We start from the raw sequence: 22,666 nt of genomic DNA on the forward strand, positions 1-22,666 counted from the left end.
CTAAGCTATGTGAATGCCTATGGGTGAAAATTCCCAGTAATTCGAACGCGCAAGCATTTGTGGTGGTTAATTCCAACATACTGCCCTCTGACAATGTTCTTAGCAGCGTGCCAAATCACGTCGATGCCTCCGACTAGCATTCTTCTGACCCCGCCATAGAGGAAAAGCTTAGGAGAGACTTCTCAACGCCGCGCGCAAAGGGAGAGAGAGTGAGAGAGAGAGAGAGAGGTCATGGAGGAAATCTGTGCGCAGGCGTATGCAGGCGTGTGCATCACCGATTACTTTTGTTTGTTATGGGTTTGTGACTCCTGTTAGCATCGTGGCACCACCATTACGCCATAGAGTCAACGTATAAGAATGTCTGAAATTACTAATGCAAAAAACCTCCGCCGTCCGACTTTCCAGACATTTTAGTATGACCGCAGGTCCGAAACAGCATTAATCAAAGCCACCACCACAGCCATTTTGATTATCGTGCCGCCTCAAGCTGGCATTCTCGCACGCAGATCCGCTGGCAGCCACAGGCACACCATGGCAACGCTATGCCTAACTACTTCAATGTTCGCTACCAAGCTTCTTGCTGTACGTTGCCGTGTTTTTCATTGAAACAATTCGCTGCAGTTAGCAATGGCGCCAACTCCACCTCTGTAATCCTTGCCTATGTCTTTAAAGTGCGGAAAGCCTGGTGTGTTGCACAATACTGGTTCGAAAGCTCGAAGGGGCAATTGTCATGGGACATACGTTACCTTTTATTATACACGCGGGTACTCGCCGCCCCCATCACAGTGCGAGCACCGATACGCCTAGTAACTGACTGTAAAATGTAAATACGTGTGAATAAATCTTGTGGAACTTCCCACCTGTGTGTTAGCTCAGTGCACATGCGCCACTGCAGATAAGTCCTCCATTCAATTAGCTTCCTTTAATTCCAACTTCTTCTAATTCAAACAAATTTTTGGGCCCCTTTGAGTTCGAATTATCGAGATTCGACTGTAGTACAACATTTCATTTTTGAGAGGTATGAAATGCATCGAATGTTACAAGCGTTCACCAGGGATACGAAAATATTTTGTTGTTGCAAGAATTTCGTTGTCACGGGTTTCGACTGCAATTGCTATTTAAAAAAATTTTTAATTTGCACTATGCTGCATATGATGGAGTTCATGTATAGTCGCTACAGGCACCAATGAATTCTGTACACCGAAAATTTCGCTTCACCTCATTCCTTGAATCTTCAGAATCATGAAATGCATACAAACTGCAGTTCAGATTATAATTTTTAAATTTTCGAGTTACTCAAGTTTTGTTTTGTTTACAGGATGTGGACTCCAGCGAGAACTCCCTACATGACTGCCAGATAGGAAAGCATCAACTACTTCATGTCTGGCATGTTTTGACAGAACCAATCCTGCCACAATATGTTCCTTACGTAAAACAAAGTGAGAAACAATGAAAAAAGTCAATCTACTACATGACAAATAGTGACACCATGAGTTGATATCTAGCCATTTACCTTACAACTTGTTTTGCTAGAATTGTTTGCTCATCACTGCTTTTGATTCAATGTCTTGGCACACAATTAATGTACACAAGCGCCTCAAGAGAATGTAAAAGCATGAAAGCACATGCTCCCTCCACCCATGAAGCGAAACACCAATCTCTATACTCGCAGACAACTTTCATTGGCTATGAAGGGAAAGCTACAGAGGCTGTGCTTCTGCACATGTAGTCTGGGTGAGCTTGGCACCGGTTTCGGTTTCCATTTCTCAAGTCTTGAATACCTCTTTTATTTTAGTGAATGTCGAGACGATTAACTCGGTGTGAATGTCTGAAGCAAATCGATGTTAATACCCATCCGATATGCATAGAGTTCTTAACAGTGAGCAAAGCAGCCTGCATCAGTGCCCCAAAGCAGGTGTACGTCTGTTGGAACCAAAACTCGCAACCGATGCTGGCATCGGTAGAGCCAGCGCAGCACAAGTTAGCTTGCTCACTCGTTTGTACCTGCTGATGTTTGTGATTTCCTGATGCGCTCGCTTAGTTTCAATGTAGACGCTGCAAACACATGCTTTGTGAACTTCGACAAGGTTTTGGTGCAGAAGTTCATCATCAGCCCCTCACACAGGTGGGATAGCAAGAAAGACAGGTGTGCCATTTTGCCCTTAACCCCCCAATCTCGAGCTGTACTCGTAATGGCAGGCTGTACCAATATCGCCAATGACAAGCAAGTCGCCGGACCAAACCAGAAATCAATCAAGTAATATATTTTCAGAATCACAATGACATAGAAAAACATGATGACTAACAAAGAACTGGGGAAATTTGGTATGTTACACTGGAATAAATTAGGGGGTTATAGAGTTAAGGAATGCATAAAATGTGGGATGGCCTCATTTGTGCGAAGACTCCAAAGGGAAAACTAAAAATACAACACAAGTACCTGACTAGTGAATGTTACATGTCAGTTAAAGTATGTGCTATAATAAACAAAACAATATCGAACTCTACATTTTACATAATAGAATGCGAACAAAACTGCGGGCCTACTTCCAGCAGCGGTGCTAGAGGTGCGCTTTGGTGCCGTAGCCTTCATTTCATAGCCAAGAAAAGTTGTCCTCAAGTATAGCCTCTCCCCCCTCACCTCTCCCACGTTTACCCCACACCTTGTTACAGCAGCAGCAAAGTGCCCTAGTGAACCACCAAGTTTCTATAAACTTGGCTTCCACAATTTATATAATGCTGTATTTACTCATATAATCAAAGTACTCGCGTAAAGAATGCGGCCCCCCCTTTTCCAATCAAGAAGTGTTTTTTTCTTTTTATCGTATAATAATTGCACCTTGAACTTACTGCCACGAAGTAGGAGACACACGGTACGATTTGGTGTCTGACATGACGTCTGGCAGGTGTGACTGTGTCCGACACCGCGTTGGACGCCGAACCGTACTGTGTCCCCTACTTTTATTGTGATTACATAGACGTTCCAAGCACATTTTTGCCGTCGTCGCCGCGCGCCGCATGATGTAGGTGCGAGTGAAAGCTCGTGAGGGGAGCCAATGATTGCAGCTTTTATCACGATTCAATCTTGTGTGCCGTCTTTCGTCCCGCAATAGGCCCCCGGGGGGCTGGGGGCGAAAAAGTGCGTTCATTATGCTGGTAGTACTGTAGCTGCTGCTTCCTCTGCCACTTCTAGAGAAACGTGCTACAGCAAGCTAAGATAGCAATTTGGTTGCTAAACATGCCATAATTTGTTGCCGGCGCCCTTCATTTTCCTTTTTTTTTTCTACTGAGATGATTGATTCGTGGAGTTTAATGTGCCAAAGCAATGTGGGGGCTTCAAGCACTGTAGTGGAAGGCTCCAGAATCATTCTGATCCTCTAGAAATCTTTATTATGCATGCAATTATTTGCACACAAATGTTCTTGCATTTTGCCTCACTGATTATGGTTGGGACCTGTGGCCTGTTAATGAATATTTATGATAATTGATGAATTATACAAATAACTGTGGCCGAAATTTTGATTGCAATTATACACTGGTTTTAGAGAGGATGTGGCAATGCTGCGGTAAATTGGAATAATTAAGTCAGTTATAAAAATTATGCTCAGATGATCGGTTGGAGATATTGGTGCTCCTTCAAAAATTTACCAAGACTGGACACAAGAAAATAATTTTGCATTTATTACCACCTATACGACAAGCTATGAAGGTCAGTCATTTTACGATAGTTGTAAAAGTTGGTGGGTATGCAATGGGTATGCATAGGAACACAGCTGTAAGCACACAATCCATTGTAGGGAATGCTGCTCACCTGAGTGGTCGCAGATGTAGGGAAGACAAGAATGTGAGTGGCAGTGGCATCTTGGGGAGTAGCAAGGTCACAACTGACACACGAAGATGTGAACCGCTCATCCGGTGTATATTGATCATGGAAAAGCCGCAAGGCGCTGTCTGGTTCCAGCGACACCAGGCACGCCGAGAGCACACAGGGACCCCCCACAATACCGCCCACACCACCGCACGCAGAAGAGGAGGAGGAGGACGATGATGCAGCACACTGGTGACAGAGTTCTCGCAGCCGGCGAGAATAGCGCAGCAGACTTCGTCGGCCAAGAAGTCCTGCCCACTCGCGCAGTTCACCATGACCAACACGACCCAAACGACCCACAACGAGTCGCCACGGCTGAGCGACTGCACCACCAGCACGAGCACCACACGCCGCAACACCCAGTAGCCACTCAAGCAGCTTGTGCAGGCCCAATCGGCGAACGCACACTTTTTTTCTACGTGTCCTGTAAAGAAAAAAGAAAGAGAGAGAGAGAGAGAGAGAGAGAATAAAATGCATTCAGCAGATAAGAATGGCTGCTGTAGGGTGCACAATGATTTAGTGCAACTTCTTGTTAGGGTTACCATATTTGCTCGCGTAATGATCGCACTTCTTTGTAAAAAAAAATTGACCCACATTCAGGGGTGCGATCATTACACGGGTTAAATTTCCCGCGAATACATTTTTTTTTTTCATGTCGCGTTTGCTGCGAGATGACAACAGGCCAACAAATAGGTGGCTGCCATTGTTACAGTGCAGGACACCAAAACGAAAATTGCGGCCAGCTGAGCAAGCCGCAGGCGATTTTTTTTCTTCTCATGAGTACACTACATGCACTGAAACAGTTTCTTCCGTATCAGTAATGAATAATATTGTTACTATTGGCAAGTTTGCAGCAGTAACGTAGCCATGAACACTTTGAGGGGACAGAAACAGAGATGGGTGCGCTTAGCTGCCAGTGACATAGAAACCCATGGCGGGCATGCTGCGGAAACTACAGTATTTGTGTTCACTACTATCCCAATACGGCACACTTCCACTATGGGTGGGCGAATATCTTAGCTGTGTTACAAGCGTCGGCGTATGAATAGGGTACACTTCTAACATATCAGTGTAAACGTGGCTACTATCGTTGCCGCTCGCGATTTGTTGCGTGCCTACGAGTGCGGACGAGAAGAGTCGAAAAGCTCCTTTTCTGTTGCTGCTGACCACAGCCACTATAAAGCCTACAAATCATAAAGCCAAGGCATGCTTGCTTGTAGCTTTTTTATCATGGAAGTGCGGAAAGTGATGAAAGGAATAAAATGGGGCATCTGCTTAAGAACGTTTGGTGCATGCAGACCGCTTGGTATGTCTTAATGCGATCATCATTAGCTAGACTTTGCACACGACATATCGCTGTGACAAGTTCGCGGTGCAATCATTACACGGGAAAGGAACAAAAATCGAACTTTGACAACACAATTCAGGGGTGCGATCATAACGTGAGTGCGATAATTATGCAAGTAAATACGGTATATCATTAACTTCCGTTGCAGCAAAAATTACAAAGAAATATTTCAAGTGAACTCATTATGTCATTCTTGGGGGGCACAAATCATAACAATAACGCTGCCACTGCTCTGCAACATTATAATGTTTGAACTTAAAATGTGAAACACACCTCTTTAAAAGGCCACAGAAATTGAGACCTTTTTCTTTCCCACAGGTATTCGGTCAAGCTAAAGCGATCCACTAGTGCTCCAAGGGCAAAAAGTAGTGGCAGCTGTGTATGTGCCACACTCACCGGTTGGGGATCTCAATGTTGATGGAGCAGTTGTCGAGCAGGTCACCTTTGTCATTGCTGACACTAGCTAGGAGCCAACGCTGGTCCTCTGTCAGGCAGTAGGCACAAAAGAGGATGCCACACTTCTCCCTGCGGTCCCCGAACATCTCTCCCAATTCTGTCTGCTTGTCCTTTTGCGGAGCCAAGACAAATGGTGGGCTCCACAACTTCACTGGACTCACGCCCCCCTGCCAAGGCAACGAACACGCATGCTCAGCTACTGTACAACATTCACCAATTCACATGCCGCATTCTTAACAATTTCCACTCCGCACAACCTAAACCACCAATTGCAACTTTCTTTGTTTAAAAAAAATTTAAAAATTAAATTATGGGGTTTTACGTGCCAAAACCACTTTCTGATTATGAGGCACGCCGTAGTGGAGGACTCCGGAAATTTCGACCACCTGGGGATCTTTAACGTGCACCTAAATCTAAGTACACGGGTGTTTTCGCATTTCGCCCCCATCGAAATGCGGCCGCCATGGCCAGGATTCGATCCCGCGACCTCGTGCTCAGCAGCCCAACACCATAGCCACTGAGCAACCACGGCGGGTCTTTTTTTTTTTTGTTTGTTTGTTTGTTGAATGTGGAAGTACAGCTGCCATCGACTAGACAGCATAGCAACTGCCATGTCAGAAGGTTTACTAGCAGTGTCACACTCTATTAGATTTTGGTCTAAACAGTGCAAGAATGATAGGATATCATTGTTGGGAACTAGAAGCAGGTTTTTTAGGGGTGTGTGAATACTCGAATATCACCGAATCTAATCGAAAGTTCAAATAATTTGATTCACAAATCGAATATCTACTATATTACATTTTTCGAATACAGTTGAACCTCAATATGAAGAAGTTTTACATGCAGCAAAAGAAATGTTAAATTACGAATTTTGTTTTAATTTGAACTTTTATAGTTTCAGCCATAAGAACAACTTCACAAATATCCAGACAATTCCTGATGGTTAGTGTCTTGTTAGTAAGAATAGCGCAGTTATGAGCACCAACGCGTACGGTGCAGATCGTGCTGAGAGCAATGTATTGACGTGGCTCACAGGGTCTGAGATCTGATTGTGGTTCGTTGCGCGGCACTGTAAATTTTGGATGCTATGGCTGACCATGCTTAGAGCCTGCAGCCAGTGCCCAAAAATTAGAAACAAAAGTGTAAAAAGATATTAGCCTTCGGGGGGGGGGGGGGGGGGGGGGGGGGGGGGGGGAAGAAGAGAAGGGTCAGTTTTGCCAGAAAGGCAGAGCGCTGCTAGTGATAGCAGAGAGACAACAACGAAGTAAGGTTCATAGTTTTATTGGTGTCACATGCGCTCAAGGCGACATTAACAGATCTAACTCGATGACCATGAACGCGCGGTCACAACGCGAGCGAATGCTTTGCACCGTGTCTCTAAACCTTGACATTACATGACCACCAACACTAGACGTGCCAGAACCCAATGCGTACCAAGCCACGAACTGTTTTGACGCTGCAATTGCAATTGCTGTGGAAAGATTACCTCCAAGGTCCTGCGCGAGGAGACACGCACAATAGGTGTGCATTTCGGAAAAAAAACTGGAGGGCAAAACCTTGTATGCAATAAATAAGAGATCGCCACAAAAGACGGGCCCACAGTTAAACTGATAACCCCACTGATATTCAGTACAACCGAACTTCACCAATTCATTAGTTTCAGTAGGAAAGAGAACTCGATTCTATTCAACAGAAGTTCCACTGGAAGGGGGAAAAAAAAAAAAAAAAAAAGAGAGAACCACTAGACCTGCATATTATAGAATTGAGCTGTAAGCAGCGCTAGCACACTAATGTGGTGTTCCCTTTAATAAGGGTAGGCCGTATTGTACATTTTGATTCCTGGGTACTCGAGTTACTGATAGCTTGCTAAATTCGTGTTATGCAATGCTAGGAGACTTCCAAGCATGTGTAGCATCATATTTTCTGGCCAAAAATTTGTAAGCATTAGAATTTGTGAAAAATTTTCTAATACTCGATATTCGAAATCTACAATTTGGTATTTGCACACCCCTAGTTCTTTTACCATGTTTATTCGAATCTAGGCTGTTACTTATTTTTCAAATAATCATATACCAAACTCTAGGGTCAGCTTAGATGGATGGATGGATGGATGGATGCAAAACTTTAATGAAGGTGCTGAGGCACATGACTCAGCGCGCTGCGGGCCGCTCCCACGTTGGGACAGTCAGGCCATGCCTGACCGCCGCATCGTGGGCCTTCTGGACAACCCATACTTGTGCCCCAGCATCGGGGCTCTTGATAGCGGAGAGCCACTTGTCCTCTTAGATACGAGGATTTTAATAAATGCCCCAATATTTAATTGAAAATGATAAACATGGTACATAGCTAACGCTATCTAGAAAAGTCAGTACTGCAGCTGCTACTAGCTATGCCAGTAGCCAACTGAAGTACACGAGCGATGTCGCCATTCTTGTAATGGCACCAAACGAGCGATGCCACTATAGTGCTGCTTTCAAACGAAAACTTGTGCTAGCCGCAGAAGCATCATCATCAAATGTTCAAGCCTGGCGGCACTTCAGCACCGATGAGAAAAAGGTCCATTGTTGGAGGGGGCAATGGGAGACGCTTTTTGTGAGTGCCGCAACAAGGAGATGACAGCGATAAGGAGGATAGCAACGAGGCTAGCAGCGATGATGACGCAGGACGAGCTCGGCATGTTAAAATTGAACAAATGCTGTTCTCATTTTGTGAACGCTGTCCTCACTTTTATGTTTGGCCTACATTCTAGGTAAGTTTTTTTACATTTTTTCTTTCATTTTGGCTTTAGACTGTGGGGATGCACGATTCTCACGCGTCCCCTGATATCTTGTTTTCCCACATAGCTCCTACAGTGCGGCTTCGCCACGTGGCCTGGCGCCCGCGGTGGTCGGAGTGGTACAAGCGCAGTGCGAGAGATGGCGTGAGTGTTGCACTGCTGCGGGGTTACTTGGGTGAGGGTAAGACAAGGCGCTCCCTCTTTGGCGGCAAGACGGCAAGCAGCTTGGACGTGCCGCGCGTGCGTCGATCCAAGCTTCTGCGAGACTGTCTCGCGTGGCCGCCTTCGAACGCGCCACCGTTCGCGTGACCGTACACACGAACGACCAAGCGTTGGGATCCAGCATGGGGCGAACATATTCGCTCGCTATCCGGTCACGGTGAGTCGGACTTCTAGATTTGTCGCGCGCCCATCAACATGTTTTGTGGATAGCAACTCGGCTAGCAGGCATTGATCTATGAAGGGTGCAATTAATGCCCTTGTGATTGTTTGCACTACTGTGTTGTCGTTCCTTTGTCTCAAGAGCATGGGTGTGAGTACCCCACAAGACATTTGAGGGTTAGCTTAGAACTGGGGCCGGCCTAGATTCGAGTAAATACGGTACATCTCTTGCCAAAACCACAATTTGCTTACGCCACGCACCGCAGGGGGGGACTCGGGAAATTTGCACCACCTGGGGTTTTTTAACATGCACCTAAATTTAAGTACACGGGTGTTTTCGCATTTTGCCCCAATCAAAATGCAGCCGCCGTGGTCGGGATTCGATTCCGCGACCTGGTGCTTAGCAGCCCAACACCATGGCTACTAAGCAACCACGGCCTGTCAGGCAACCTTGCCATTGTTAAAATATTTTAATCCACTAGCTTCAATGTAAATAAAAAAAAATCACAATTGCTTAGTTAGATCCATTGGTTCAATATAACCTGTTTGGTTATAATGATGTGGGAGTGTCCAACCCACAGTTTTTTACACTGCACTTGAATTTCTGGAGTAAGCAATGTGTGTGAGTATATCATACCATGGAAGCAGACTATTTAATTAGTTTTCATTCTACTCACTAAAAGAAAGAAGCAGGATGGAGCTGAGAATGAGAGAAAAAGCGAATGCTACCATCAGTGGGGATGTGCGACTCTCACGCGCCCCCTAAGACGTTTTCCCCACGTCTTGCATCTTCTGGCGCAAAAGGCAGAAGGCTGTTCTTTAGGGCGCCGGGTCGGCAAGCAGTACGGATGTTCAGCGTGTGCACCGATCCATGCTTCTGCAAGACTGTCTCACGAGGCTTTCTTCAAAAGCGCCACTGTTTGCGTGACTGTACATGCGATCAACCAGGTGCTGGTGTCCAGCATGGAGTGTGAACATATTCGCTCGCTATCCGGTTGCGGTGAGTCGGACTTCCGCGATTTGTTGCTAGCAGAATTAGTCTATGAAAGGTGCAATAACTGCCCTTGTGATTGTTTGCACTACTGTGTTGTCGTTCGTTTGCCCCAAGAGCGAGGTGAGACCTCCACACGTCTCACTGTCTACCTCCATATCTCCGGTGAAAAAATTAATGTCTGTGCAGTGTTACGTTTCGCCTACAACGCGCGGTATAGCCGGCGCGGATGCAACGGACGCCGGAGCTTCGTTCAAAGCGGCGGACATTTTGGCCCGTTCGGAGCTCCCGCAGTCTCCCCGCCAAGTGCGTCCAGGCGTGTTTCAGTGCCACGTGTCTTCGTGTGTGCGTGTGTGGGTGTGTGCCCACGCTTGTCAAAGCGCGGCAGCCGGGGAGAGGAGCTCCCCAAGTGTGAAGCGAGGAGGTCTGACAGGCGCCAGCTTGGCGATGCGTCACTACACTCGTCTCAACGTGTCTCTCAGTCTGTCCGTACCCGCCGTCACGTGGTCTCGTCACGAGGCCTTCCTTCTTGCCCTCAACTGCGAAAGTATAAGAGCAGCTGCCCCCGGACGCCAAGAGAGAGGCTCCGATTTCTTCTATTGAGTAACGTGCTCTCCCGTCTCTCCACTTCGGTCGACCTGACCGCCCGCTCTTTTGCGATGTTAGAATAAACCAGTTGTTCTGTTACCAGTCGACTCATGCTTTGCCGGGACCTTCGGATGCTTCCAGTGCCCCAGGCCGCCAGGCCAACGCTACCCTTGGGGCTTGCGGCCCATTTGCAACAACGGGCGTCAGCGCTGAGTTTGCAACAACTCGTGCCAGCGGTGCGATTCTAACAGCTGGTGGCAGCGGTGGGATCGCGACAACGGAGGCCAGCAGCGAAGAGATGCGGTTGACTGTATGCTGAGCAGCACAACGACCATCCGGGAGCAGTGCAACGAGCCCTGTGTGATGACTGGTTGCCTGCAGCGGAACGACTGCGCTGAATTCTTGGCTGCGAGGTTTGGTGAGTGTGGGACTTTCTTCTTCTGAGTTTTGCCAGGCTTTTGTTAGTGTCAGAAACAGAGCTGGTAATTGTGGTTGTCGTTGCTGCCGGGTTAGTTTGCGGCAAGACAATAGTAGGCAGTAGAGAAAGCAGCATTCAGAGCAGCCATGGATTTGAAGTCGTTGCGCAAACCGAAATTGCTGGAGCTTGCAAGAGAATTGGGTCTGGATGTCTCAGACAAACTCAGAAAACCGGAACTGCTAAGGGCTATTCTTGAGTTAGAAGCTGAGGATGACGAGCTGTCGGAATGCCTTGAGACCATTGAGGAGAGGGAGACGGCAAAAAGACAGGAGCGCGAACGTACAGAACAGAAAGAGAAAGATGAGCGCGAACGAAAAGAACAAAAAGAGAACGAAAAGGAAGAGCGCGACCGTCAACACGCTTTGGAAATGAAGCGTCTCGAGGTAGAGATGGAACGCGCTCGTAATGGAAGTGAGGCACACGGTGCAGGAGAACGAGTATCGTTCAAAATGACTGACCTGATGCGGCCGTTTAAGCTTGGAGAGGACATTGGTTTGTTCCTGGTTAACTTTGAGCGAACGTGCGAGAAGCAGGGGTTCTCTCGGGAAACGTGGCCACAGCGCTTGCTCACTTTGTTACCCGGCGAGGCGGCCGACGTAGTCGCTCGCTTGAAGAGAGAGGAGGCAGAGGATTTCGACCAAGTGAAATCGAGTCTGCTAAAAAAGTACAGGCTGTCAGCGGAGGCGTTCCGTTGGAAGTTTCGGGAAAATGAGAAAGGCAGAAGTGAGTCATATGCAGAGTTTGCCTACAGGCTTATGTCAAACATGCAGGAGTGGCTCAAAGAAGAGAAAGCGTTTGGTGACCACGAGAAAGTTCTGCAGTGTTTCGGGCTAGAACAGTTTTATAGTCGGTTACCTGAGAACGTGCGGTACTGGGTCTTGGATAGGCCAGACGTTAGTACGGGGGCTAGAGCCGCTGAGCTAGCCGAGGAGTTTGCGACGCGTCGGGCTCGCGGAGCTAAGGACGGTCAAAAGGGTGAATTTGGCTCCAAGTTTGAGAGGCCGAAGTTCACGCCCATGAGAGCAAAGGGGGACACACGTAGTTCGGATGCGAGTGAAAGCAGTCCGACCGAACGTAAGGAGACGGCGGCAGCCGAAGCCGAACGCAGAAAACGGTTCGAGATGAGGCAAGCGCGCGTGTGTTATACGTGCCAGAAGCCGGGTCACTTTTCGGCGCAGTGTCCAGAAACAAAAACAAAAGTCGTGTTTTTGTCTTTATGCAGCACTGACGAGAACATGAAGCTTCTCGAGCCTTACATGCGAGACCTCCTCGTGAACGGGAAAGAGTGCCGAGTGCTTCGCGATTCCGCAGCTACAATGGATGTAGTTCACCCCTCCTACGTAGAACCCGATATGTTCACGGGCGAGTGCGCATGGATCAAGCAAGCCGTGGAAGCTCATGGCGTGTGTCTGCCTGTAGCAAAAGTGCTTATTGAAGGACCTTTCGGAGCGCTTGAGACGGAGGCCGCAGTGTCATCTATGCTGCCCCCCCAGTACCCGTACCTATTTTCGAACAGGTCCGATCACCTCCTGCGCGAGAAGGGGCTTTTGTTTGGTGAGGCTAGCGTTCAGGCCTTAACCAGATCGAAGGTTCGGGAGCTCGCTGCAAAGGCAGTAGTTGCGGGGCCGACGTTGTCGAACAATGAGAAAGAGTCAAAAGCGCAGCAAGCTGATATTCAGAGCACGCCCGAACTGAATAAAATTGAGCCTGTAGCGTTAAAGGCACCAGATACTGGAGAGGAAATTCCCGATGCGGGAAAGTTAGAAGAGCTATCCGCAGATTTGCTCATAGCGCCTACGTCAGATGGACTTAATAGGTTGCTTAAAGTCAGCCGGTCGGCTTTGATAGCCGAGCAAAAGAAGGATGGCAGCCTAGAAAACATCCGCTGCATTGTCAATGAAGGTATCGCCAAGAAAAATGCTCGCTTTGTGGAAAGAGGTGGGGTCCTGTACCGGAAGTATCTAGACCGCAGGGGAGTGGAGTTCGATCAGCTGATCGTGCCTCAATGCTATCGTCAGGATCTGTTGCGCTTGTCGCATGGGGGTTCGTGGTCCGGACACCTAGGAGTTAAGAAAACTAAGGACCGTCTCTTGCAAGAGTACTATTGGCCAGGGTGTTTTCGGGACGCAGACCACTTTGTGAAGACATGCGACACCTGTCAGCGGGTGGGAAAACCAGGGGACAAATCGAGGGCGCCGTTGAAGTTGGTACCTATCATTACGGAGCCTTTTAGACGGCTCGTTATTGATACAGTGGGACCTCTGCCGGTAACAGCCACGGGGTACAGACACATTTTGACTGTGATCTGCCCAGCGACAAAGTTCCCTGAAGCAGTGCCGCTTAAAGAACTCAGCTTAGTTGAGATAGTCAATGCACTACTGTCCATATTTGCGCGAGTTGGTTTTCCTGCGGAAATCCAGTCAGATCAGGACACAGTGTTTGCTAGCCCTTTGACGACAGCCTTTCTCGAAAGGTGTGGGGTAAAGCTGTTACACAGCTCAGTGTACCACCCACAGTCGAATTCCGTTGAGAAGCTCCACTCCGTCATGAAGCGCGTGTTGAGAGCATTGTGGTTTGACCAAACTGACTGGGAGCTGTGTCTGCCTGGGGTGAAGTTTGCATTAAGGACCGCGCCGCATGCGGCTACGGGGTTTTCGCCAGCTGAGCTAGTGTACGGTCGCTCGCTGCGATCTCCGCTTCGCATGCTTCGAGACGGATCACTGCCCTCTCCAATGGCTGCAGACTATCTCTTCCACAAATGGCCGCCTCCTGCGCTGGAGCCTCGCTTTGCAACAATATTCCTTTGAGGTGCGTTACAAAAAGGGGAGTCTCAACGGCAACGCCGATGGCTTAAGTCGAAGCCCCTAACGTGGGAATCAGCCTCAAAATTGTTTGTTACTGATGTTTTTCTTCCTGAGGCAGGATTTTTAACATATTGCTTTTGTGTAGTGTTTCAAAGTGATGATGTGCTTTCATGTGCAATTTTCCAATTTGTGGACGTGTTCTGAGTGCTGCTAAACTACTGTAAGGAACTAGGCAGTAGTATAAAAGGGGGAAAGAGCCTGGCAGGGCTTAGTGAGGGTTGTGCCGTGCTTGCTGACTGAGCGGTTGAGTTTCGGCGTAGTTCTAACGCTTGCCGGGAACGAGAACAAAAATGTCAACTCTCCCGAAGTCACTTTGCAGTGTCCTGGGTGAACCTGAACGAGAGAACGAGGCCTTCTCTGTGCGCTGCGCTCAAGAAACACCGAAGGACGCCCGACTTCGGTTATGAGCATCATCGAGCGACATCCCTCCGGACAGCGGATGCAGTCCCCTGACCATCGGGATCTCCTTCCCCCGGCGGGGCGGTCTGTTACGTTTCGCCTACAACGCGCGGTATAGCCGGCGCGGATGCAACGAACGCCGGAGCTTCGTTCAAAGCGGCGGACATTTTGGCCCGTTCGGAGCTCCCGCAGTCTCCCCGCCAAGCGCGTCCAGGCGTGTTTCAGTGCCACGTGTCTTCGTGTGTGCGTGTGTGGGTGTGTGCCCACGCTTGTCAAAGCGCGGCAGCCGGGGAGAGGAGCTCCCCAAGTGTGAAGCGAGGAGGTCTGACAGGCGCCAGCTTGGCGATGCGTCACTACACTCGTCTCAACGTGTCTCTCAGTCTGTCCGTACCCGCCGTCACGTGGTCTCGTCACGAGGCCTTCCTTCTTGCCCTCAACTGCGAAAGTATAAGAGCAGCTGCCCCCGGACGCCAAGAGAGAGGCCCCGATTTCTTCTATTGAGTAACGTGCTCTCCCGTCTCTCCACTTCGGTCGACCTGACCGCCCGCTCTTTTGCGATGTTAGAATAAACCAGTTGTTCTGTTACCAGTCGACTCATGCTCTGCCGGGACCTTCGGATGCTTCCAGTGCCCCAGGCCGCCAGGCCAATGCTACCCTTGGGGCTTGCGGCCCATTTGCAACAACGGGCGTCAGCGCTGAGTTTGCAACAACTCGTGCCAGCGGTGCGATTCTAACAGCAGACAGTTGCCAAGTCCTTGACATAGCGAATATGAGTGGGAAAAAAAAAATGCATTATTGATTTTCTGTTGCCATATACAGTGCAGTCCACTTATAACGATACCACATATAACGATATATCGGTTATAACGATGGGTCGACATGAGAGTGTCATTTTATGCATTAGGTCTATGGGGAAAAAAACCATTTATAACGATAGGTTATTCACCGCATATCGGATATAACGATCAAAATTTTGCAGTCTGGACGGCGTTTTCCGTGCCAAATAATCGTAACGTTTGCGTTGCTTAGTTCCCTGAAACGAACGATGTCGAGACGAGGCGATATTTACCTCCGTAAGTTCGTATCTGCCGCCATTACCGCGCAGCGCGTCTCGCCCCGCCCGCGCACGAGTAGGCGCAGCCAATGTTGGCGCAGCGCGCCACAAGATGGCGCTAGCTGCTTCATGCGCGTCGGCCACAGTCGCTCCGAAAGAGAGAAAAAGAAAAAAAGAAGCGACAAGCAAAGCGGCGCGGTGGCGCCCGTCCCGCGTCTCTCTCGTGATAGCAGGCTGACGCCACCGAAGCAGCGTGCAACCAACGGATCAACTCGAAGATGGCGCCGACAAAGCGCAAAGCTGTGTCGCTTGACACGAAGATGGATATTTTGCAGGACTCTCGATGCGGCTTCAAGGTGAGCGCCCTCGTGAAGAAGTATGAGCTCGTCCGGTTAACCATATCAACCATCTTGAAAACCGGGAGAACCACGATTGTGAAGGCAGGAGCTATCAGGGGCCATTCCGATCAGCGGAAAAGGGGTTAGAGACCCCTTGTACGCCGATGTTGAAGAGGCGCTTTACCAGTGGTTCATCACCAATGGCTTAAAGAAGGCGGGCTTTGTGCGTAAGGACGAACTTCCCCAACCCGCTGAGACCGACCCGGTGGAAGTCGCTGACATAACCGAGCTCTGGGAGCTCGTTCCTACTGGTGACACAGGTGGTGTGTCGAAGGAGGAGTTTTTGACTGCAGACAGTGCTGCCTCGTTCTGCGATGAGGCCACCGACGAGGCGATCGCCGAAGATGTGCTGTCTCGACAGACGCAAAGTTGTGCGACGGTGGCGACGGCATCAGCGACAGTGACAACGAGATCGACAGTGGCTCCTTGACCTCGACCACGATGTCCACGCAAAGTGCACTGTCGTCGATCGACTCCTTAATTGATTTTATGCATGCTAAAGGATTGCCGCCAGTGTTCGCGCAGCAGCTGGAATCCATGCACACCGCGGTTGTGAAGCTGAAGCTGCCGCAAAAGCAAGTGCAGATTTCGGACTATTTCGGCGCGCCTAATTCTTGACACGGTCATTGGCGCTAGAAATAAAGTTTGTTTTTCACGGCCTACTGTATACATCATCTATTCTTTAGAGCAAGTAGCGAATTCGAGTTCAGAGCTGCAAAAATAAAGAGCGCAAACGCGCTTAAAAATTTTTTTTTTTTTTTTTTTATAACTGCAGTCCAGATATAGCGATCATCGGTTATAACGATCATATTTTTCATCTTTATCGATATCGTTATAAGTGGACTGCACTGTACAGTCAAACCCGGCTATATCGAACTCGCAGAAAAACGCCTATCAGTTCGATATAGAGCATAATTCGATATAAGCCTGCTAAATAATTGGATGTCATAAAAGCACATACCATTTATAAAATCACTTTATTAACGAAACTAGCTTAGTTTGGCATAAATTAGCCCTGCATTTTCTTTTGCATGGGCAATTTCGCTGCCAGCGACGCACGCACTTCCCCACGTTGTCTAAGGAGTCAGAGCAGCTGAGGCCGCAACCTTCCGCATTCGCGCAGAAGCGCCGGACTAATGCGAGTGCACCAATCACTTCGGAGGATGTGGGCAAAGGACCGTAGTTGCTTTCCTCAATGTGCCTACTTTCATTTGTGCTCGGTACGATGTCGGCGATGTAGTCTTCGTTTCCGGGCTCTACCGTGGTCGCGACACCATCATCTGCACTCACAAACTCGTCCACCGTAGATTCGAATGTCCCGAAAATTTTGACAGTTCGCTCCAAACTTCGGCAACACCGGCAACGGCTTCGTCGCATTCATCAGAATTTACAGTCCTCACCGAGCACACGGAAACCGGCACGTATGAAGAACCCCTCGTACACGGCCGTGCGTACGCGTCGGGCGCCATGGGCACCGGGTTGCGAGTCTGGCCACTTTAGCCCTAATCGTGCCGAGAGGGCTCCTCGGAATCTTGACGCTGCGGGGACATCCAACTTCTCATCGCGTTCGACGCGATTTATGATTTCGGGCTTCACGACGAAAGGCGAATTCTGCCGCTTCATCAGGGCAACACTGCGGGAGAAGGCCCACAAGGCGCAAACACGATAAACCAGAGAAGCAGCCAGACAACTCGCACTTTCGCCATCTTGCACGAAGAGAGCACAAGAGCCTCTGATTGGCTGTCTGAGCAAGCGCTGTAGGGGGGCCAGGATCATTTTTTGCTGGGGAGTGTCGCTAGATAGTGATCTAAAGAAAGGAAGGACGCTTGATTCTGCAACCCGTGAGGGAGCACGGCGAAGCGTCGTCAGGGGAGAGGGGGTGGCAAGTGAGAGATGATAGAGAAAGAGGGAGGATGTGGCCTAATAGACTCCACTATGCGCGACAGAGGGAGTGTTGACGGCTCGCCCGAACAGCCCGAGGCAGCGCGGTCACGGTAGGGAGAGCGGTTAGATGGAGCCGCGCCGCCGGGTTTCCCCGCTACCGCGAGGGAAAGCCAACTTCTGGGGGCACTTTTCCACCGCTTGACGTTCGATATATCGGGAGTCATTGCAATATTTGTTCGATGTAAGCGTAATTTTTGCTATATATACTCGTTGTAACTATACCGTGACCAGAAATTGTTCGATATATAGAATAATTCGATGTAAACGGGTTCGATATAGTCGGGTTCGACTGTATTCCTCTTGAAATGTACAAAAACCATCAACTGTAAGTCTTACCGATCGGGACTTGAGGAATTCATCTTGTGCAGCTGCTGGACCAAATCCTGTGAGAGATTTGACGTTGGACTGATGTGTGATGAGCCGTGCACACTGATAAAACACGGAGAGGGCATGTGACCGTAGCTGCTCTTGCCGACACACCCCCTCCAACGTGTTGCTAGCATCTCCCAGAATGGAGTCCAGGCTCAGAATCTGAAAAACCATTTTTTCCCACCTCGGTCAGAACAATGCACACATCTAAAGACTGGCTGGCACTTGCTATTGCACAGTGTTTGCTCAGGAAGTGACAAATTGGCAATGATATGCTGTGAACAACTTTAACCCTTTCTGGGCTAATGACGCCTGTAGGAATTAATGTTTCACGGAAAATATTCTACACTGGGAAAAACAAACAACACTGTTCTTGGATACGTGTCTGCAATGCTAATGACACAATTTACCAAGTTTTTACTGCAGATACATATGGCTCTCCCTGATTTTTCACAAATGTCTATGCATTACGGGAGAATGAGGTTAGGCCACTGCACAGCATTTTTGGAGAGTGCTGCCAAATGCATATCATCCACCCTGGCTTGGGGGAGAGGAAAGAAGAGGGGCCTTAGAATCTGCAAAATAAGAATAATTTTGTCTTCGCTTTTCTCCGTCTTTTGGTGTTCAGATGCACGGAAACTTTCACTCCATTTAAAGAAAGAAAGGGGTACCAAAAAGGGTAACAGCGACAGTCAAGGTATGGCTGCAGACAGGGGTTTTTAAAAGCTTGGTAAAAGTGAAAATCTGCGAGTTCAAACTATCTAAGAGACTTTACAGAGACTGACTGTACTTGCATTTTAGTGCTAGCCAGACATAGGCCATATAAAAATATGACACCACATACCTGAACATAGGTGTTGCTCTGCAGAGGTTCAGGCAGGCACTCGAGGAGCTGGGAGAAGCACCGGTGTAGCCCCAGAGTGGCCGTACGTAAAACATCAGGGTCTGAGCAGCCCAGTGTGAACGGTTCAACCAGGTACACAACCAGGGCTGGGGGTTGCTGCTCTTCCTCGCCCTCTTCAGCTGCAAGTGCAGAAACACTGGTGCCTGACGAGGCACCCGTTGTCGATCCCGATGTGCTGCTGGCTCCACCACCAAAACTGGCACCACTCCCTGAACCTGTGCTGGTTGGCACTGCGCTTGATCCAGATTGGTTGGAAGATGGCGTCGAGCCACTCTGGTTCCCTGCCGTAGCTCCCGGCCCTGAAGCTGTCCCTGCAGCTCCTGATGCTGAGGATGTCTCCTGGGAGCCCTCTGAAACCCAGCAGTAAAACATTCAAGAATGAGGTCACTAGTAATAACAGTAAACACCATATGAATTTCACTGGCATGCAAAGAAGTTCAAATGAAACTAAAATTCAATGTAACAAAGCCGATAAAATTGGCACTTTGTTAAATAGAAATTTTGTTATATTAAAATTTGACTTTTTACAGTCGCTGAAAAGTTTTCTTACACTAGGCGTGGAAAACTTTCCTTATTATCGGGCGATCGGGAAAGAAAGAATGTCCATAAGAGAGAGAGAGAAAGAAAAAATAAAAAGCATTTTGTTCACCGAGAGTCGACAAAATGAACACATTCACACCTCTCACATGAACACAATTCCTGCGCTTTTTCCCGAGCTTGTGGACGGTGCGGCACTACCGATACGGCAGCATATCGCATGTTTGCACGCGTCTTTATCTGCTCTCAAAATGGTGGCATGCGCGAACGATATGCGGGCAGGCATGCGGCTGAACTTCGCGCGCGCTGCACAAGACAATGAGAAGCCTCCATTTCGCCACATGATCACAAGCAGCCAATGAGGGGCTCGCATTCGTTTTGTACTTTTTTACGCTTTTGTCTGCATTGACGTGACACATGAGGCTCATCTATGGCGGGAAAAAGAGCTGAAGGATTGCTCTCTTTCAAACGAGACCAAGATGGCCATGTAATGGCGGACGGCTACGAAATGCGCCGCCGCCAAATATGGGCGTCTTTTGCGATGTTCTCGCGAGAAACCACGTTGAGTTCGCTCGTTTATTTGGTAATTTCTTTAAAACTACGCATCTCAAAGGCCCAAAACTTCGGCTATGGGTGGAAGGGACCCCGATAATTATGAATATGACAAAATTGAAAAAGCTATTTTTGCGTGATTTCTCGAAGCTAAAGACCCGCGCCCCCTCTTAAACCACAATTACACATTAAGCAGGTATATACTAATGATGTTTGACTGCACTGAAGTTTAACTCTACTTACTTGCACCACGAAAGCATTGCAATCTGTTGCTGAACACATTTTACAAACCACTTAGGAGAGTCTCTGCGTATGTGCAGCGCTAAACAGCTTTGGGGAAAGTAGACTGCAAAACTAACAATTGAAACCAAAGAAATAAACCAGCCTTACAAAAGCATACAAACCCGAGTCTGTATACAGCAGCATAATTTACGCTTAGTACAACTGGGCAGTTGTTCACATAAAGCCATCATCTCTCAGCAGACTAATCAGGTGCACAAGAGAGCATTTTAACTGACCTGCAGTGTCATGTGGTCGTGGCGTGGCATTTCCTTCTTGAGCTGCCTCAGGCGTTGGCGGTGGCCGTGGTGAGGCAAGAGGTGCCCTGCCTTCAGCACCACAGCGGTTCATGGTTGGGGGCCCTTCTAGCATGCCCCTGTCTAGGCTCTGCGTTGCTAGGTGAGGACCTGCCAAATAATGAAGCCCCATAAATAAACCTGTCACTAAATACATCCACAAGTTATGTCCACACATCTCACAATTCACTAGAGTCAATCTGAGCTGTTGTTAAAGCAAGTGTTAAAGCCAAGTTGTAGCCAACCATGCTATATGATTTCACTGCGTGGTTGTGCACTATACTGTACAACAAAATGTTCATTTCAACTTTGATACTTGCATTAGCCATGGCACATCTCTGTATCAGCCAATGCCTATTACCTGTTCCTGTCTTGCTGGATGGAGATTTTCACTGTATGGTAGAAATTTCCACCTGGCAATAGTGACACCTTAAATACACAATGTTGAAGAGTATTATCTTACCCAGCTGTAGCTTGCAAGCACGAGCGAAGAGCCTCAGCCGAGGTCCAAGGGGTCCCTCTGCTAGTGGGCCCAGCCAGTCATCATCGGGAGCTGAAGCAGGCTGCTGTTGCGGCTCACTAGATGGCAAAGCCAGGCTGCCGGACACACGAAGAAGCCCCTCACGCAGACCTCCTCGAGAGAGTGGGCAATGGCGGCCAAGGTTCAGTGCCTGGTAGGTTGCGCTAAGATCTTGGAAGAAAGCTCGTACACCTGGTAGCACCGCTTCGCTGTCTGGCACTACCACCACGTAGGCAATGTCCCGTGACGGTGAGTAGGGCTCTAGCAAGAGCTTGTCCTGAATTAGCAATGACAAGACATGTTAGCACTAAGCACTTGAATAGAATACCAGATGGAATACCATTTGGTCAGGTGAAATCATGGTTAGGAAAGAAGCAGGTCACTGCAGGCAAATAATAGCCAAACAAACTGACACTTTGAGATCTGTACGGATCTTGAAGTGTCACTTTGTTTTGGCTATGGTAAATTACCTGCTCCTTTCCTAACAATCAAAGCTCCATGTAAGCAGCACAAGTTGCCTTGTACACAACATGCATTCTATAAACCCTTTTAGTCACGGTGTACACATTTGTGGATTCGACTTATTTTTGCCATTACTGTGCAGTGCTTGTACTGCAAGGAATAGACAACAAACATTAAGCTTTGAGTAAATTGAACATTCTGATTTCCTACAGTACACCCATTTCACTTTTGAGTGAAATGTATCGTTGCAGACGTCCACTTTGGTGAAGGTACTACAGTGTTTGACGGGACATTTCAAATGGGGTGTTTGGGTAGCAATTACGAAAGATTTTTTTCCCCCTTGTAATGCTTGCACGACATAATTAACCTGTGCATATAGTTCGAGCAGGTGATTCAACATTTTTAATGAAGAAATGTAATATGACTGACTATACAATAAATGAATATTCAATTATTAACATATCTTTTTGAAGTGAGGCCGACAGTATTTTTCAAATAATCATATAACAAGCTCTAGGGCCAGCTTAGATTCGAGCATTTAAAAAAATGTGTCAGTTCGTAATTGAAAATGTTAACTACGGTGCATAGCTAGTGCCACCTAGCAAAGTCAGTATCGCAGCCACTACTAGCTGCACCAGTAACCAACTGAAGTACACGAGCGACATCTCCATTTTGACCTGTGTCGCATTGGTGTGCGACGTGGTGTTATCATAGTTGCACCAAACAGGCAATGCCACTATAGTGTCACTTTTAAACGAAAAGTTGTGCTAGCCACAGAGGCATCGTCAAACGTTCAAGATGGGCTGGACTCAGCATGGATGAGAAAAATGTGTGTCATTGGAGAGAGCAATGGGACACGCTTTTTGCGTGCGCCGTAACAAGGAGATGACACTGATAAGGAACATAAGCACGCAATAACAGAGAAGAGCTGTTAACCGAGATCGCGCTCAATTTGACGCGTACTAACCTTGCCGAACTGTCTGTGCATGCGTTGGCGTGCAGAGGCGAGCTTGCGCGCGTCCACAAGCGTACGAGGCTAGCACCGATGATGACGTAGAGTGAGCTCGGCATGTTCATATTAAATAAATGCTATTTTCATTTTGTGAATGCTGTCCCCACTTTTTGTTCGGCCTACAGTCGAGATAAGCTTTCTTTTTTTTTTTTTTCATGGCTTTGGACATTCAAGGGTCGGCTTAGAATCA

The 22,666-nt window shown here is 48.1% G+C and overlaps 1 protein-coding gene across 4 annotated transcripts in view; it reads right to left on the bottom strand.

The window, feature by feature from the left end:
• The window catches only part of LOC126519683 (mediator of RNA polymerase II transcription subunit 13-like), a 176,105-nt gene that overhangs the window by 19,447 nt on the left and 133,992 nt on the right, over positions 1–22,666 (bottom strand). For all 4 annotated transcript variants that reach the window (XM_050169063.3, XM_050169055.3, XM_050169049.3 and 1 more), the window contains 6 exons: positions 20,946–21,279; positions 20,426–20,593; positions 18,759–19,168; positions 17,882–18,076; positions 5,613–5,839; positions 3,812–4,292 (listed from right to left, as the gene is read on the bottom strand). In XM_050169063.3, the coding sequence (XP_050025020.1) occupies positions 3,812–4,292; positions 5,613–5,839; positions 17,882–18,076; positions 18,759–19,168; positions 20,426–20,593; positions 20,946–21,279 (1,815 nt within the window). The remainder of the gene's footprint in view (positions 1–3,811; positions 4,293–5,612; positions 5,840–17,881; positions 18,077–18,758; positions 19,169–20,425; positions 20,594–20,945; positions 21,280–22,666) is intronic.

The sequence above is a fragment of the Dermacentor andersoni genome, chromosome 3 (assembly GCF_023375885.2).
Source record: "Dermacentor andersoni chromosome 3, qqDerAnde1_hic_scaffold, whole genome shotgun sequence".
Classification (NCBI taxonomy): domain Eukaryota; kingdom Metazoa; phylum Arthropoda; class Arachnida; order Ixodida; family Ixodidae; genus Dermacentor; species Dermacentor andersoni.